General features: G+C 38.2%; 1 protein-coding gene across 3 annotated transcripts in view; it reads right to left on the bottom strand.

Moving 5' to 3' along the window:
- The window catches only part of PIK3CA (phosphatidylinositol-4,5-bisphosphate 3-kinase catalytic subunit alpha), a 77,027-nt gene that overhangs the window by 6,623 nt on the left and 54,889 nt on the right, over window positions 1-15,515 (bottom strand). For all 3 annotated transcript variants that reach the window (XM_059687078.1, XM_059687079.1, XM_059687080.1), the window contains 11 exons: window positions 15,099-15,223; window positions 13,916-13,997; window positions 13,460-13,624; window positions 13,137-13,240; window positions 10,376-10,547; window positions 6,711-6,817; window positions 5,052-5,173; window positions 4,162-4,240; window positions 1,307-1,477; window positions 625-742; window positions 366-517 (listed from right to left, as the gene is read on the bottom strand). In XM_059687078.1, coding sequence (XP_059543061.1) covers window positions 366-517; window positions 625-742; window positions 1,307-1,477; window positions 4,162-4,240; window positions 5,052-5,173; window positions 6,711-6,817; window positions 10,376-10,547; window positions 13,137-13,240; window positions 13,460-13,624; window positions 13,916-13,997; window positions 15,099-15,223 — 1,397 coding nt within the window. The remainder of the gene's footprint in view (window positions 1-365; window positions 518-624; window positions 743-1,306; window positions 1,478-4,161; window positions 4,241-5,051; window positions 5,174-6,710; window positions 6,818-10,375; window positions 10,548-13,136; window positions 13,241-13,459; window positions 13,625-13,915; window positions 13,998-15,098; window positions 15,224-15,515) is intronic.

Raw genomic sequence — 15,515 nt, 5'->3', positions numbered from 1 at the left:
GGTTTTAAAAGTACTTTAAGGTTTAAGATAAACTACTTATAGTTGACGGAATTCCTCAAATTACATGACTAAAAAATGTCTTAAGCACTATACATTATTTGTCAATATAGAGAAGGTGGAGTCCAAGTATTTTAACAGCAGTAAGTAAAAGCTTAATGTATTAAGAAGTTTAAAGATCACTTTCCTTTTAGACTTTGACTAAATAAATTGTTTTTTCTTCACTGCATTATACAATAAATTAAAATATTCAGTTTATACTCCAATGTTAATATAACATCTTTTATATATATTAATTGAAAAATATCAATTGGTTTGATATAGCAGCAAGAATTCTTCATTTTGTGCTTTTGATTTCTTGAGCTTACCTCTCAAATTCTCTTGTCTTGGTGCATTCCTGGGCTCCTTTACTAATCACTATTAAGAAATCTTGTGTCAAAACAAATGGCACACGTTCTCGTTTATAACCAAATTTTTTCTTCTTGTGATCCAAAAAGTGTCCAAAATCTATATGGAACAGCTTTCAAACAGAAAAAATTATGTTATAGTTTGATAAATGCAGAAATATAATATCCTGAATTAACAAGTTTAAGAACACCAAAACGGTTGAAAAGAGAAAGCTATTACTTGTCCATCATCTTTAACCATGATGTTGCTATTGTGACGATCTCCAATTCCCAAAATGAAGGTAGCGACACAATATCCAGCACATGAACGTGTAAACAGATCAATGGCTGCATCGTATCTACAAAGAAGAAATAAACTCTATGAGTTCTGTGGAAATACAGAGTGATCCAGTCCAAACTGGGAAAAGAGGGTCAAAGTCTGTATTAAAGCAATGAAAACAATCACTGACATTAGGGGGAAGAAGTAATTATGTCCAAAAAAGTGAGAAGTTTTGAGATTCTAAAATTTTCAAAGGTTTCTAAGGAATTTCCAGATACTCTCAGACCAAAGCACAATTCTTATTATAGTGAAAAAATACTTATTATGTCATTAAAAATACTTTTTCTAATTGCTATAACAATAACCCCAGAAGTAAAAATTTTAATTTGCAATGTTAATTTTTCTAAAAAAGAATAAGCAATAAGAAAAACACCTTTCAGATAGCTATGTTGAATGTATAGGATTTCACTAAGTAATAAGCAATTCTGATCATTTAAACACAATCTCATATATGTCAAAGGTTGAACATATTTTTTTCCAAAGTAAGCTGCTTTCTCTGGTCTAACTCAGAAGTATATTCAACCGTTAAAAGACGTGTCTGACAACAACGTAGATTACACAGGAAGCTAAGAATGACACTCACATTTCCCCTTTGTTCTTGTCCTTGAGCCACTGGTGCAGCGTGTGGCTGTTGAACTGCAGGGCCCCTTTCAGGCCCCCTTTGCACTGGATCTGCATGATGGTGTGAGAGTTTCTCACCACCTCAATGAGCCCCACACAGTCCCCAATGGACAGGCAGCCATAAGGCAACATTCTGGAAAAGGATCGAAACATTTGCAGTTAAAAGGACAGAATTTTAAAATAGCAAAGATTTTAACAGGCTAGTACATGAAAATTTGTATTTGCAAATTTGTAATGTTACTCCCTTAACCTTATTTTATTTTTTTATTATAGTACTAGAGGCCTGGTGCACGAATTTGTGCACCGGTGGGGTACCTCAGACTGGCCTGTGCCCTCTTGCAATCTGGGACTCCTCGGGAGATGTCAGACTGCTGGTTTCAACCCGAAACCATCTCCCGAGGGATGTAGTAGTGCATGAAGTGGCAGGCGGCCAGGTAGGAGCCCGGGCTGGGCGCCACACCACTCGCTCCTACTCATCCCGGCCCCATTGTGCCTGCCGCCGCCCGGTAGCGCTGCTGCGGAGGTGGGAGAGGCTCGCACCACCACAGCTGTGATTGCCAGCCGTGAGCCTGTGGAAGAGCAGTGACCACCAGGGGGCAGCTCCTGCATTGAGCATCTGCCCACCTTGTGGTCAGTATGCATCATAGTTACCGGTTGACTGGTCGCTCAGTCATTCAGTCACTTAGGCTTTTATATATATAGGTGACATTCCTAGAAAAATCCTCAAAATGACCTGCCATCATTTATTATAACCTTGAATTGAGAAAACATTTACTTGTATATCAGAAAAGCATTAAGAAAATTATTATGGCAATTAGAATTTTATAAACATTTGTAGCTTAAAAATATGAATTTAAAGATGTTTCACTGACATCTAAATAATACTTTAAGGCAACAGTTTCAAATTTTTGGTCTCAGGACTTGTTAATATTCTTAAAAATTACTGTGGATTCCCCAGAGTTTTTATTTATATGGGCTATATCTATTGATGTTAGAAATTAAAATGGAAAAAATAAAAATTAAAATATTAGTGAATTCATAAAATAATTATAAAATAACAACAAGCTATTATAAGGTAATATAAATAACATCTATTATGACATAAAAGACTGTATTAAAAAACTTAGTGAGAAGAGTAACACTGTTTTCCATTATTTCAAATTTCTTGAATGTCTAGCTTAACAGTATGAGCTGAATTCTCATATATGCTTCTGTATTCAATCTAATGCAGTATTTTAATGGAAGGAAGCTTAGAGTTTGAGTCCGCCTACCTCTTTACTTAATCAGCTCTTCTTAAAGCTAACCATGAATAATCAGATCCAAGGGCTTAAGAAATACCTTGAAGCACATGACACTAAATTGTTTGTGAATCTCTCCCTCTTTGGGGTTCTGTGAATCACTTACTCTGGTCCTCCTACTCTTTTGAACATTTTTCTTATGGAATCTGTTCTTCTATCTGCTCTAGTAAATACAGGAATTTCTTAAGGCTGTACTCCTGCTCATTCTCTTATTTATATTTTATTGTTACTGAACGTGCTCATAGTTTAAAGAGTCACATAGTCCCTATAAGGCTAGTTAGGAAAAAAAAACAAAACACCACCAAACAGACTCACCATAATCCTGAATCTAAGTTTTGCCAAGAATAAATAAAAATGTTATCATTTTATTTAAAATTAAACTTTAAACAAAAATTTTAACCTTAATTTAATTAAATTTAAAGAACAATATTTAGAAAATATTATGACTTAAAAACTTTCTAAAGATCCAATTTACTTTCCAATGACCAAGCTCAACTTTAGATGCTTTTTTTGCAGTCACTAATTTACAATTAAATATCTTTAATTACCAGAGTTATACAGTTAAATCTTTCCTCTACTGTCTAGTTCTGCATTCTCTTTTGTACTCTACTCCCCTGGGAGTGGTGGTAGCAGCGGCATGTGGATCTCTCACAACAGGAAATTATACCAAAAAAGGAAACCTGATTCATATAATAGGAATTGTTTTTGGAAAGCAGCAGGGATTAGGCAAAGAATAAGAAATTAAGAATTAAAGTTGATAACTAAAATTTGTAATTTGGCAGGTTACTTGAGATGTCCATTTTTCTTCTTTCCAATAAAAGGGTTCTATTATTTGTCACTGATACACTTTTATATACAAGCTATTCTTAATCTAGAAGAAGCATACAAATAAACCCTAATCTAGCTAGCGTTGGTTCCTATCTCTTATGCCCACTTACAGACAAAATTCTTTTGGAGAGGGTGGCCTTTGCCTGAAAGATCCTAGATTTGTAAAGTAAGAGAAGGAAAAACCATTAGAAGCAAAGGTCACTAGAAGATGACGCATGAGAGAAAACTTGGAGATAATACTGGTGATTGTGGAAGGCTGGCCAGAAATCAATAGAATGGTAAAAGCTTTAAGATTAGTTGCTTTCATAAATTTTTCTGCAAAATTGGTTCAAGATTAGAGAATTTAGAACGTTTTAAAATTAGAAAATTTAAAGTTATGAAAGAAACTTTCTTCTAAACTCAACTTCTGAAAGACAACAGGGGCCTTTTGTCTCCTATGTCCTGTTCCTAAACAGACACTTGCAGATGCAATCTACCAGCTTATAAGAAAGAGCTCTTCTTACTTAGCTGAATCTCAGTAGGTATTGTAAGCCAAAGAGGAGGAGGACAAAGGAAAGGAACTAGTGTTAATTACTGCCCCATACTTTTCTTTACAGATGTATGCCTCTACATGCTTTAAAATTAATATTTACGAATAGCTTACTTTTTTAGGGTAATTTTCAACAAACATGATGCCTTATTGGTTACCTACCGAAGATCAAGACCTTGATTTTGCCAGATATTTTCCATAATGCGAATAATTTGAAGTGTTAGCATATCTTGCCGCAAATCTGAAATTCAAATAATATGTACTACCACTTAATGCCATAAGTACACATTTGGGTATCATGTCATCACATTGTTTTCAAATGATAAATAAATAGAGCTATGTTTACTCTTCAAAATAATCTATAAGGAAGCAATATTTTGACTCTTTAACCCATTTCTAAAGTATCTACATAAACTCATCTATATAACAATGTAGGATAAACTATTTTCCAAACATTTTAAATTAAAACATTTATTTTTCTGAATTCTTAAATGTGAACATGTTTATATTTAAACATTCGATTAACTGAATTCAATGCTGAAACGTCATTTCCCCAATGGAAACCCATCAGTGACCCTCACTCCGCTCCCCCACAGCCTGTTCTCCAAGTAAATTAGGATCTCCTTTTACATGATTTCTTAGCAAATTACACTTTTCCTTTGTACCATGGTTGTAATTTTATTTTTATAATTATTTGTCTTACATCTCTCTCTTCTCTGCTAGAATGTGACCTTTAAGAGGGCAGGGATTCTGTTTTGTTTATTCTTACAACCCCACTGTCTAGCACATCAAATGTTTATGGAATAAATGGACACTCTCATAGCTAAACAAATGATAGAAACAGATTCAAGCTTTCTGATTCTAAACCAGTACTTCTTTTCAGTAATTATACATACATATTCTAAAGGCCAAGACATCTGCTTAATATTACACATTTTACCACATGCATATTCCTTAAATAGCTTTCAATAGTCTTCATGGTTCATAAATATCCTGTATATAAAAGGATAGCTAAATTCATGCATCATAGGTTCATTAATACTCTTCCTTACCATCCCCGTTTTTAAAGATGATCTCATTGTTCTGAAAGAGTAACTCTGACATGATGTCTGGGTTCTCCCAATTCAACCACAGTGGCCTTTTTGCAGAGGACATAATTCGACACTCTTCAAGCCTTTAAAATAGTTAAACACTTTAATAGGCACTTTAGCTTTATTATTCTTTACCCTCAAATTAATTTTAAAATAGCATAGCTTTCTAAAGTGTTATAAAAATTTTAAAGTTTCTACTTGATTTTATTAATGAATTCATTTCTAAGGGATTATAAAGAGAAAAGCTCAGTTGGTTAGAGGGTTGTCCTCATACACCAAGGTTGAAGGTTCAATCCCTGGTCAGGGCATATATAAGCGACCAATGAATGAGTAGATTAATTGGAACAGCAAATTGATGTCCCCCCCCCTCCCTTCCTCGCTCTCTCAAATCAATAAATAATTTTAAAAAGTAAAAAATATTAAGCTTAAAAATTAATTACATAATAGCTTATGAATTTTCTTTTTTTAAAAAAATATATTTTATTGATTTTTTACAGAGAGGAAGGGAGAGAGACAGAGAGTCAGAAACATCGATGAGAGAGAAACACCGATCAGCTGCCTTCTGCACACCCCCTACTGGGGATGTGCCCGCAACCCAGGTACATGCCCTTGACCGGAATCGAACCTGGGACCTTCCAGTCCGCAGGCCGACGCTCTATCCACTGAGCCAAACCCGTTTCGGCAACTTATGAATTTTCAACAAACATAGGGACACATTATTAGTTTTTTTTTTCCTATTCACATTCTTTTTTTCAATCCTCACCCAAGGATATTTTTTCCATTGATTTTCAGAGAAAGTGGAAAGGAGGAGGGGGAGGAAGAAAAAAAGAAAAAACATCAATGTGAGAGAAACATCAATTGGTTGCCTCTCACACGGGCCCCAACCTGGGCTGGGGACTGAACCTGCAACCCAGATATGTGCCCTTGACTGGAATTGAACTCGCGACCCTTTGCTGCGCAGGCCGATACTCTAACCACTGAATAACGTCAGCCAGGGCCACATCGTTAGTTTTACAGATATTACATTCCATTTCTTATCCTATGATACAAGAAATTCTGGCTCTGGTGTTTTAAACTCCATTATTAAAGTAGTAAAACTCATTCTGAACTTAAGAAAATTTTGTAACTCTTACTTTGTAGGGTAGGAGGATGGGAGAAGGAAGCATGTACAAGGTGGGGAAAAAGTAGGTTTACAGTTGTTTGTATAGGAAATAATTAATAAATAATACACAAATAAACTGTGCTTCATGTATTCACAACTGTAAACCTACGTTTGCCTCACCCTGTATAATGGAATATTCTAATTATAATGGACTTTTTAAAATATATATTTTTTTTATTGATTTCAGAGAGGAAGGAAAAGGGAGAGAAATATCAATGATGAGAGAGAATTATTGATCGGCTGCCTCCTGCACCCCCAAACTGGGGATCAAGCCTAAACCTGGGCATGTGGCCTTAACCAGAATCGAACCTGGGATACCCCAGTCCACAGGCCGACATCTACCCACTGAACAAATCAGCTAGGGCTAATTATAATGGACATTTTGACTTTTCTCAAGATTTTCTCCAAAGAGGGTACTATTTAAATATATAAATAAAACTTCCAATAAGGTACCTTACCTGAGATTTCCTAATTGATGAGCAGGATTTAGAGGAGATAGAAAGCCCTGTAGAGCATCCATGAAATCTGGTCGCCGCATCTGCTCAACTAAAAATTTCATCTGTACCTGATAAATTAGTGTAATCGTGATTAGAGATGAACTCATAAAAGATAAAACTAACTGCTAATTTCTTTTATACACTGGAACCTCAGCCTTTGAATTGATAGCTTGGATTGGCAGCATTCTAGTTAGATGTGTTTCTGTAACACAGAGCAGACAAACTCAGGCAGAGGTGAGAGTGACAGCACTGTGCACCTCCCTGTGAGCAGAGCTCTGCTTGATGACAGAGGCAATGCTTTGGCTCTAGAACAGGGCGTGGTCAACTACAGCAGGTCAGTGGCCAGATTTTGTAAATCAAATTGAATTGAATATAGCCATGCCCATTCATTTAGACTTTGGCTGTTTTCTCACTCGAACAGCAGAGTTAAGTAATTACAACGGAGTCCACATGGCCTGAAAATCTGTTTATTATCTGGCCTTGTAAGAAAAAGTTTGCTGACCCACTGTTGTAGAGGAAAAGCTATGGAGACATCATGTTCACTCTCTTTCTGTTGGGTAGAAAAGGTCAAGGGAGGCTAAAAGGAACTGCTGGGAAAAGGACTTGTAAAAACATTTGTTACACTGAGTCTCACACTATACTCATGCTCTAGCATAGAGTTAGAAAGGAACATGCTTTTTAAATCAGTTCAAAGCAGAGCCCAGACTGCTGAGCTATCATGCAATAATTGCCATTTTATTTTAGAAAACCTCTATCTATTGAAAATGTAAAATATTAGTGGGGAACAAAAAAGAGTTTAGGACTTCATAATAAATTTATATTCATGCTGGATTTTAGTAACAAATCCCACCCCCCCCCTTTCCTTACTATGTATAAGTGAATAGCTAGAAAATGCAGTCATCACTGACTAGGGCTCTTGATTATGTAAAGGCATTTCTTTCTCTGTCGCTATCAGCCCTAATGTTAGCACACTGTTTCCTGCACTTTATCATTGTTATGATAAAATACAAACCACACAAAGTAACTGCCTTTAGTCCTATGACTGGGGCAGTACTTTATATCCCTGTGACCATTCAGTAACTTCCAATTTGTATTTTTAACCTGTTCACTTTTTTCAATCATCCCCATCTTCCATCTGACAACCATCAAAAAGTTCTCTGTATCTATTAGTCTGTTTCCATTCTGCTTGTTCAGTTGTTGCTTTTTTTTTTAGATTCCACAAATCCCATGACTGTGTTTTTAGTTCCTTATCACAACTCCATGTAAGACAATAGTAATCTGAGTAGTGAATTTCATGTTCCTAATTAATCCACTGTATCATGGCCAATCTACACTAATAAAAGAGAAAAATGGTAATTGGCGTACGACGATACCCTTTTCATTGGCTAATCAGGGCTATATGAAAATTAACTGCCAACTATGATTGGCAGTTAACTGCCAACTAAGATTGGCAGTTAACTGCCAACAAGATGGCGGTTAATTTGCATATGTAGGCACAATGCAGGGAGGCGAAAGGGAAAGCAGGAAGAAGCCCCCTGCCACTGACAGTGATCGGAAACCCAGGGGGGAGCTAAGAGCTGGGGGGCAGGGCAAAGGCGGCCCTGGGGACGCCTTTGCCCTGCCCCCCAGCCATGATCGGAGAATCAGGTGCCTTTGCCGCCCTGGCCAGTGATAGCAGGAAGTAGGGGTGGAGCCAGCGATGGGAGCTGGGCACGGTCGAAGCTGGCAGTCCCGGGAGCTAGGGGTCCCTTGCCTGGGCCTAAAGCGGAGCCCACGATCGCGGGGCCGCTGCAGCTGCGGGTCCCCGCTGCCCGAGCTGGACGCCTCAGCCAGAGGAGTTAGGCCTGGGCAGGGGTGGAGCCTGCAACCGCGGGGAGCTGGGGGTCCCCTGCCCAGGCCTGACACCTCTGCCGGAGGCCTCAGGCCTGGTCAAGGGGCCGATCCGGTGATTGGTGATCGGAGGGTGATGAGGGTCAACTCCTCTGGCCGAGGTATCAGGCCTGGGTGGGGGGCGGAGCTGGGGATTGGGGGGATATGATGGTCCCCTTGCCCAGGCCTGAAACCTGGGTCAGAGGCGTCAGGCTTGGGCGGGGGGTGGAGCAAGCGATCAGAGGGAGATGGGGGTCCCCTGCCCAGGCATGATTCCTGGGCCAGAGGCCTCAGGCCTGGGCGGGGGCCAGAGCCAGTGATCGGGGGGAGATGGGAGTCCCCTGTCCAAGCCTGACACCTCTGGCGGAGGCGTCAGGCCTGGGCAAGGGGTCGATCAGGTGATCAGAGGGTGATGGGGGTCTACACCTCTGTCAGAGGCGTCAGGCCTGGGCAAGGGGCCGATCCTGCGATTAGAGGGTGATGGGGGTCAATGCCTGAGGGCTCCCAGTATGTGAGAGGGGGCAGGCTGGGCTGAGGGACACCCCCCCCCACCCGCCCACACGCAGTGCACGAATTTCGTGCACCGGGGCCCTAGTCTGTTATATAAAATTCCAGTTTAGAAAAAATGCCTTTATTTACTAATTTAACTAATATCTAGTTTCTTTTTTCTTATCTCAGTTACAATATAAATCTAATAAGCGTTATTCCTTCAAAGCAGTCTAGTCCCCTCTTGCTCACAATTCCAGCATCAGAAACAGTATAATTATTTTCTAAGAATCTACATTTAAACTTATATACCACAACTTTAATAAAATCAATTCTGTGGCATTTAGATTAAAACAGTAACTTTTTTTTTTACAGAAAGTAATATTTTTTCAAGCAATATTAATGAAGATATTAGAAAAATTAATCCAGTACTGCTAATTTACATACTGTGTACTTTGGGGACTCACTAATAAGCTGGGATTTTTTTTTTTCATTTCATTAGAGATGAAGTATGATTTCACTTTTAACTATAAAATATGGTGGAATAAAGGATAAAGAATAGGAAAAGCTCATGAAAAATCTTCATACTTCATATTCCTCAGAAACTCTAAGCTTTATTGCACTTGACTAAAGTGTGACATATTCACTGAGTAACTGAGTCCATTTTAAACTCTGAAATGTAAACACTAATTTTCTTCCACTCATTTTCAAGGTCATTACTAAAAGAGTAAGTGACACAGAATAGGAAAATTTATTTTTATTTATTTTTTAATAATTCTTTATTGTTGAAAGTATTGGAAAAATTATTTTTAAAAGGATTATATAAAAAGGAAGAGAGAGAGAGAGAACTAACATTTATTGGGCACTTCCCATGTTCTAGGGACTGTGACAGGAGCTTTGCATATCTCATATAATTTAATTATCACAACATTATGAAGAAAGAATTATTCCCATTTTACAGATAAGGAAGATGAATCTCAAAGACTAAATAATGTGTCCAACATTACACAGCCAAGAGCCAGTGGAAATGGATACAAATCCTAATATGCTTGATTCTAAGACCCATGATCTGCATATACAGAGGTGGGCAAAAGTAGGTTTCCACTTGTTCATATGGAAATAATACAAATAAACAATACAATAATAAATAAATATTATTTGTGTACTCACAATTATAGACCTACTTTTGCACACTCCTATACACTGGGCTCTCAAATAACCCTGCCACACTGCAATAAAGAGTTTTAAAAACAAACTAAAGAGTCATATACCTTTTGAGTCTCATCCTTCTTCTCTTGTTTGAGAATGTCAGTCAAGTTGATGAGCTTTTCCATAGCCTCGACTTGCCTGTTCAGGTGCTTCAAATACATCCCACATGCACGGCAGTAGGATTCCAAAAGCAGGCCAAACCTCTGACTAACTGTTTTATTGTGCATCTCAGATCTAGAGAAACAGTGCAAGATTAAAACAAAAAGGACAATACATACACATACATACACACACACACACACACACACGTGCGCACGCACACACACACATATTCTCAAATGAGTATATATACATATATATTTAAAATTTTTTTTCTAAATTCAATAAATGTTATATCATACTAACAATAAAATAATTTAAAACCTATCATTCAGAAGCAGAGCAATCAAGAGTTTGATAGTTCTTCAAATGTTAATGTACTAGCTTTTAGGTTTATTTCAACTAATTTTTATTAACTAATCTCTCAGTACAAGATATATAAACATGAACAAAGGGGAAGTAGGAACAAAAATATAATGAATAGGGAGGGAGTTAAGAGTTCAGTGAATACTGTTTGACTCTGCTGGCATACATGTTCCTTTTCTACACTGTCTCAGAATTTAAGTTATTTTTTTGGTGGTGGTGGGGGAATGAAATGAAATTTTATTAAGCAACATTGCTAAATACACAATAATTTTCCAAATATGATAAAAACTATAAATCTAGAAATCCCAGCTCAACTAACCCAGCCAAAAGGAAATTAAAGAGAAACATCCCAAAATAAATTTATGTTATTTTAAACCCAGCTTCTAGGTTTCATTTTAAATTTTAACATTTAAAAAACCATGTTAACTACAAATCTGTTTCTAAATTTAGAAAAAAGTGTTTGGTTTATGACCCCTAACTTTAAGTATTAGGTATATCTTATTCTACATAATTTTTTTCTATTCTTAATTAGCTTTTCTAATGAGAAATTTGAGATTTTTGTTATTATTCTTTTTTTTTAAAATATATTTTATTGATTTTCCACAGAGAGGAAGGGAGAGAGATAGAGAGTTAGAAACATCGATGAGAGAGAAACATCGATCAGCTGCCTCCTGCACATCCCCCACTGGGGACGTGCCCGCAAACCAAGTACATGCCCTTGACCGGAATCGAACCTGGAACCTTTCAGTCCACAGGCCGACGCTCTATCCACTGAGCCAAACCAGTTTCGGCTGTTATTATTCTTCTGAAGATTTTTTTCTTTATTTTGGGATATTTTAATCCACACACACAGTGAAACCAAATATACCATTAATCAACATTAACCTAGCAAATTTAACTTCACTTAAAGTAGAATCAAAGTCTTTAAAATATTTCAGCTCTCATTCCTATAGAAAATTCAGTTTTGAATTTCACTGTTTATTTAATTCTAAAGAGAAAAGGTTGAGGGGAAACTCATGATTGGTACCACGTATTTTCAATATGGGAAATTCTTCCAGACAAACAAAAGCTATCCTATCTAATAAAAGACAAAAGGGTAATTAACCATACCTCCGCTACGCTTCCCATTGGCTAATCAGGGCGATATGCAAATTAACTGCCAACAAAGATGGCGGCCAGCAGCCACTCAGCTGAAGCGAGCAGGAGGCTTACTTGCTCCAGTGATGGAGGAAGCCAAGGTTCCCCGCTTGCCATGGCCCGGCTCTGAGCCCGAAAAGCAACGTTTCAATTATAGAAGCTAAACAAACCCCAGATACCTGCTTTCAGCCAGCCGTGGCCACGGAGGTGGAGCCGGCTCTTAGCTCCAGTGACGGCAACTAAGTTTCAATTATAGAAGCTAAACAAACCCCAGATACCTGCTTTCAGCAGGCGGTGGCCTCAGAGCTGCAGCGAGCAAGGATGGCAACAAAGTTTCGATTAAAGAAGGTAAATAAACCCCAGAATTTAAAAAAAAGAAAAAAAGGAGAGGCTGGGAGCTTCAGTTGTCAGCCAGCCTGAAAATGGCCCTCAGCCCCTCACCCAGATTGGCCAGGCACCCCAGTGGGGACCCCCACCCTAAAGGGGCTGTGGCCAGCCTGAAAACAGCTATCAGCCCCTCATCCAGGCTGGCTAGGCACCCTAGTGGGGACCCCCACGCTGAAGGAGGTGTGACCAGCTGCAAACAGCCATCATCCCCTCATCCAGACTGGCCAGGCACCCAAGCGGGACCCCTACCCTGATCCGGGACACCTTTGAGGGCAAACCAGCCGGCCCCCACCCGTGCACCAGGCCTCTATCCTATATAGTAAAAGGGTAATATGCAAACTGACCTTAACAGCAGAAGGACTGGGAATGACTGGTCACTATGACACACACTGACCACCAGGGGGCAGACACTCAATGCAGGAGCTGCCCTCTGGTGGTCAGTGCACTCCCACATGGGGGAGCTCTGCTCAGCCACAAGCCAGGCTGATGGCTGCCAATACAGCGGTGGTGGTGGGAGCCTCTCCTGCCTCAGCAGCACTAAGGATGTTTGACTGCAGCTTAGGTCTGCTCCCTGCTGGCAAGTGGACATCCCCCGAGGGCTGCCGGGCTGCCAGAGGGCCCAATCCCCCAGGGAGAAGGCCTAAGCCAGCAGGTGGTCATCCCCCGAGGGGTCCCAGACTGCGAGAGGGCACAGGCTGGGCTGAGGGATCCTCCCCCCCCCCCCCGCACAAATTTTTGTGCACCGGGCCTCTAGTAGTATATAAGTATGCATATTTATACATAAAGAAAGTAATATGTCTGTAGATAATTTAATGGGAAAATAATTTGACTTACTTTAAATGCCAAAAGAAAAAGTGCCCAATCCTTTGATTAGTCAACGCTTTTTTGAGTAAAAACCTCACCAGCAGGTTATCCAAATACTGTTCATATTTCAGGACCTATGTGTTTAAAAACAAACAAACATAAAACAACTTTACATCAACCAGAGTCAAATTTTGCATGGTTGGAATTAAAGGTAATTTTTTAGAAAGAAAGTAGATACTACTGGTGACAAAACTAATTTTTAAAAAAGCATAAAATCAGTTAGTACAGTAGAGGTTTTGGAAGTTGCATGGATTTAGAATAAAACATAATTTTTCTTTTTTACATTATTTTACCTGTACTAGCTGAATTAGATACTGAGAAAGTTTGTCATCTGTTAAATATTTTTCTAAGCATCGAACAGCAAAACTTCGAACCATAGGGTCTGGGTAGTTGCAGTCCAGAAGCTCCATAGCTTGTTCAGGTTTGATTGGAGGCCAGTCTTTTACCAAGCAGTACATCTGTGCATGAGAAAGACCACAAATCATATTTTTAAAGGAAAGACAGTTGTGAATGAACCCTTCATTTTAAAATTAGTTTAGATAAAAGTCCCCTTATAAATTCAGTGCTTAAAATGTTCAGTTATAATTAATTAATTTTATCAGTGGAAGCAGTCTGAATGGTATTTTTCTCTACTATATTACCATTATTAATTAACTTAAAACAGTCTACTTCACCTCATAGTTATGCAGACTTTGTGAGAGAAAACAATCCGAGCAACAGTTATTCAGGAATCTCAAACATGCATTTACCTGAGCTACTTCATCTCTAGAATTCCATTTAACAGACAGAAGCAATTTGGGTAGAATTTCAGGGATAGTTACACAATAGTGTCTGTGTGGAAAAGATAAAACAAAATAAAAAAAAAATTCTTGCATGTTATTCATAAGGCCTAGATGTCTAAATTTCCAACTATGCAATCTTTAAGAAGTTCCAAACACTTAACATTTTATCATTACTAGCCTTCCTTAAAATCAAAAGAAATCAGTGTTTTAACATTTTGTTGCATATATATGTACATAGATACTTAGATACAGTTATAATGGCAAGGGAGGCAAAAGAAAAATCCAAATGGAAGGCAGGTACTTAGGAAAAATTGTGAATTTATTTTATAACACTCTTTATGTAGCTCCTTTTATTCACCTACTTAAGCAACTTGGACCATGAGAAGAGTCACCACTTCTACTGTGGTCACGGGAAAGAATTTATGTTTTAAGGAACTTCTGCAGAAATGCGCTGCAATTGCTTTATTTAAATAAAACAGTGTCACCAAGTAGTACAATAACTTCTTCATAAGTAAAAATAAGGCATTACACTATTACTTTGAGGAAGTGTAAGAAAAAAAGGAAAATGAAGGGAACTCCTAAAAATGGAAACATCCAGTGGTCGGCAAACTGTGGCTCGTGAGCCACATGAGGCTCTTTGGCCCCTTGAGTGTGGCTCTTCCACAAAATACCGACTTCTGCGCATGGGCCACGAAGTTTCAATCGCACTGTACATGCGCGCCCACACGTGGTATTTTGTGGAAGAGCCACACTCAAGGGGCCAAAGAGCCGCATGTGGCTCGCGAGCCACAGTTTGCCGACCACTGATAGACCAACTAAATTGATCGAAAACAACAGGATATTTTTTTGGGATCTTGAATTTTATTAAAAAGCAAAAATAAAAACCAAATCCTAAAAAAGGTGCTATCAACTTAGAGAATTTTTAAAAAAGCATTCAATGTCCAAAGTTAATACCAATGCAGCATGATTCTCTCTAGAAATATTGCTCTATATCTACAACTTTAAAAAAGATGTTTGTATAAAAAGTCATGTGTATTATGCTTTATTTAATTTAATAGGTATGGTAGGAAAAAAGGCAAGATCAGCCAAAGCCAATTCTTTATTTTCTTCTGTAACATAAGAAATGGAGACTCTTCATCTTAACACTTACCTGTGGCTCCAAAGAAAATCTTTCTCCTGCTCAGTGATTTCAGAGAGAGGATCTCGGGTACAAATTGCTCGGAGCTGTTCTTTATCATTTTCCCTTAATTCGTTGTCTCTAGCTAGTCTGTTACTCTGTAAAATAAAGTAATATCTTATATGATTTTCTCTGCTATATTTTTCATGAGTGATCCACATAAAAAAAGAAAGAAAACTGTCAGTACATTTTATATTGCTTATTAACTGCTGTGAAACAGTTTACTATTCCCATGATAAGACTTTATTTTCATGAATAGGGAAGAATCAGCTCAAGACAGTATTTGTGGAACAAATCCAGTAACTTTTTTTTCCTTCTTCCAGTAACTTATTTGGTTAACGTTATCACCAACCACAGAACAGTAACTGCTAAAGTTAGTCAGTGGTAAGA

Source organism: Myotis daubentonii, chromosome 3, assembly GCF_963259705.1.
Source record: "Myotis daubentonii chromosome 3, mMyoDau2.1, whole genome shotgun sequence".
Lineage (NCBI taxonomy): Eukaryota > Metazoa > Chordata > Mammalia > Chiroptera > Vespertilionidae > Myotis > Myotis daubentonii.
The sequence above is the reverse complement of the archived record's forward strand: the minus strand, read 5'-3'. Positions and strand labels throughout refer to the sequence as shown.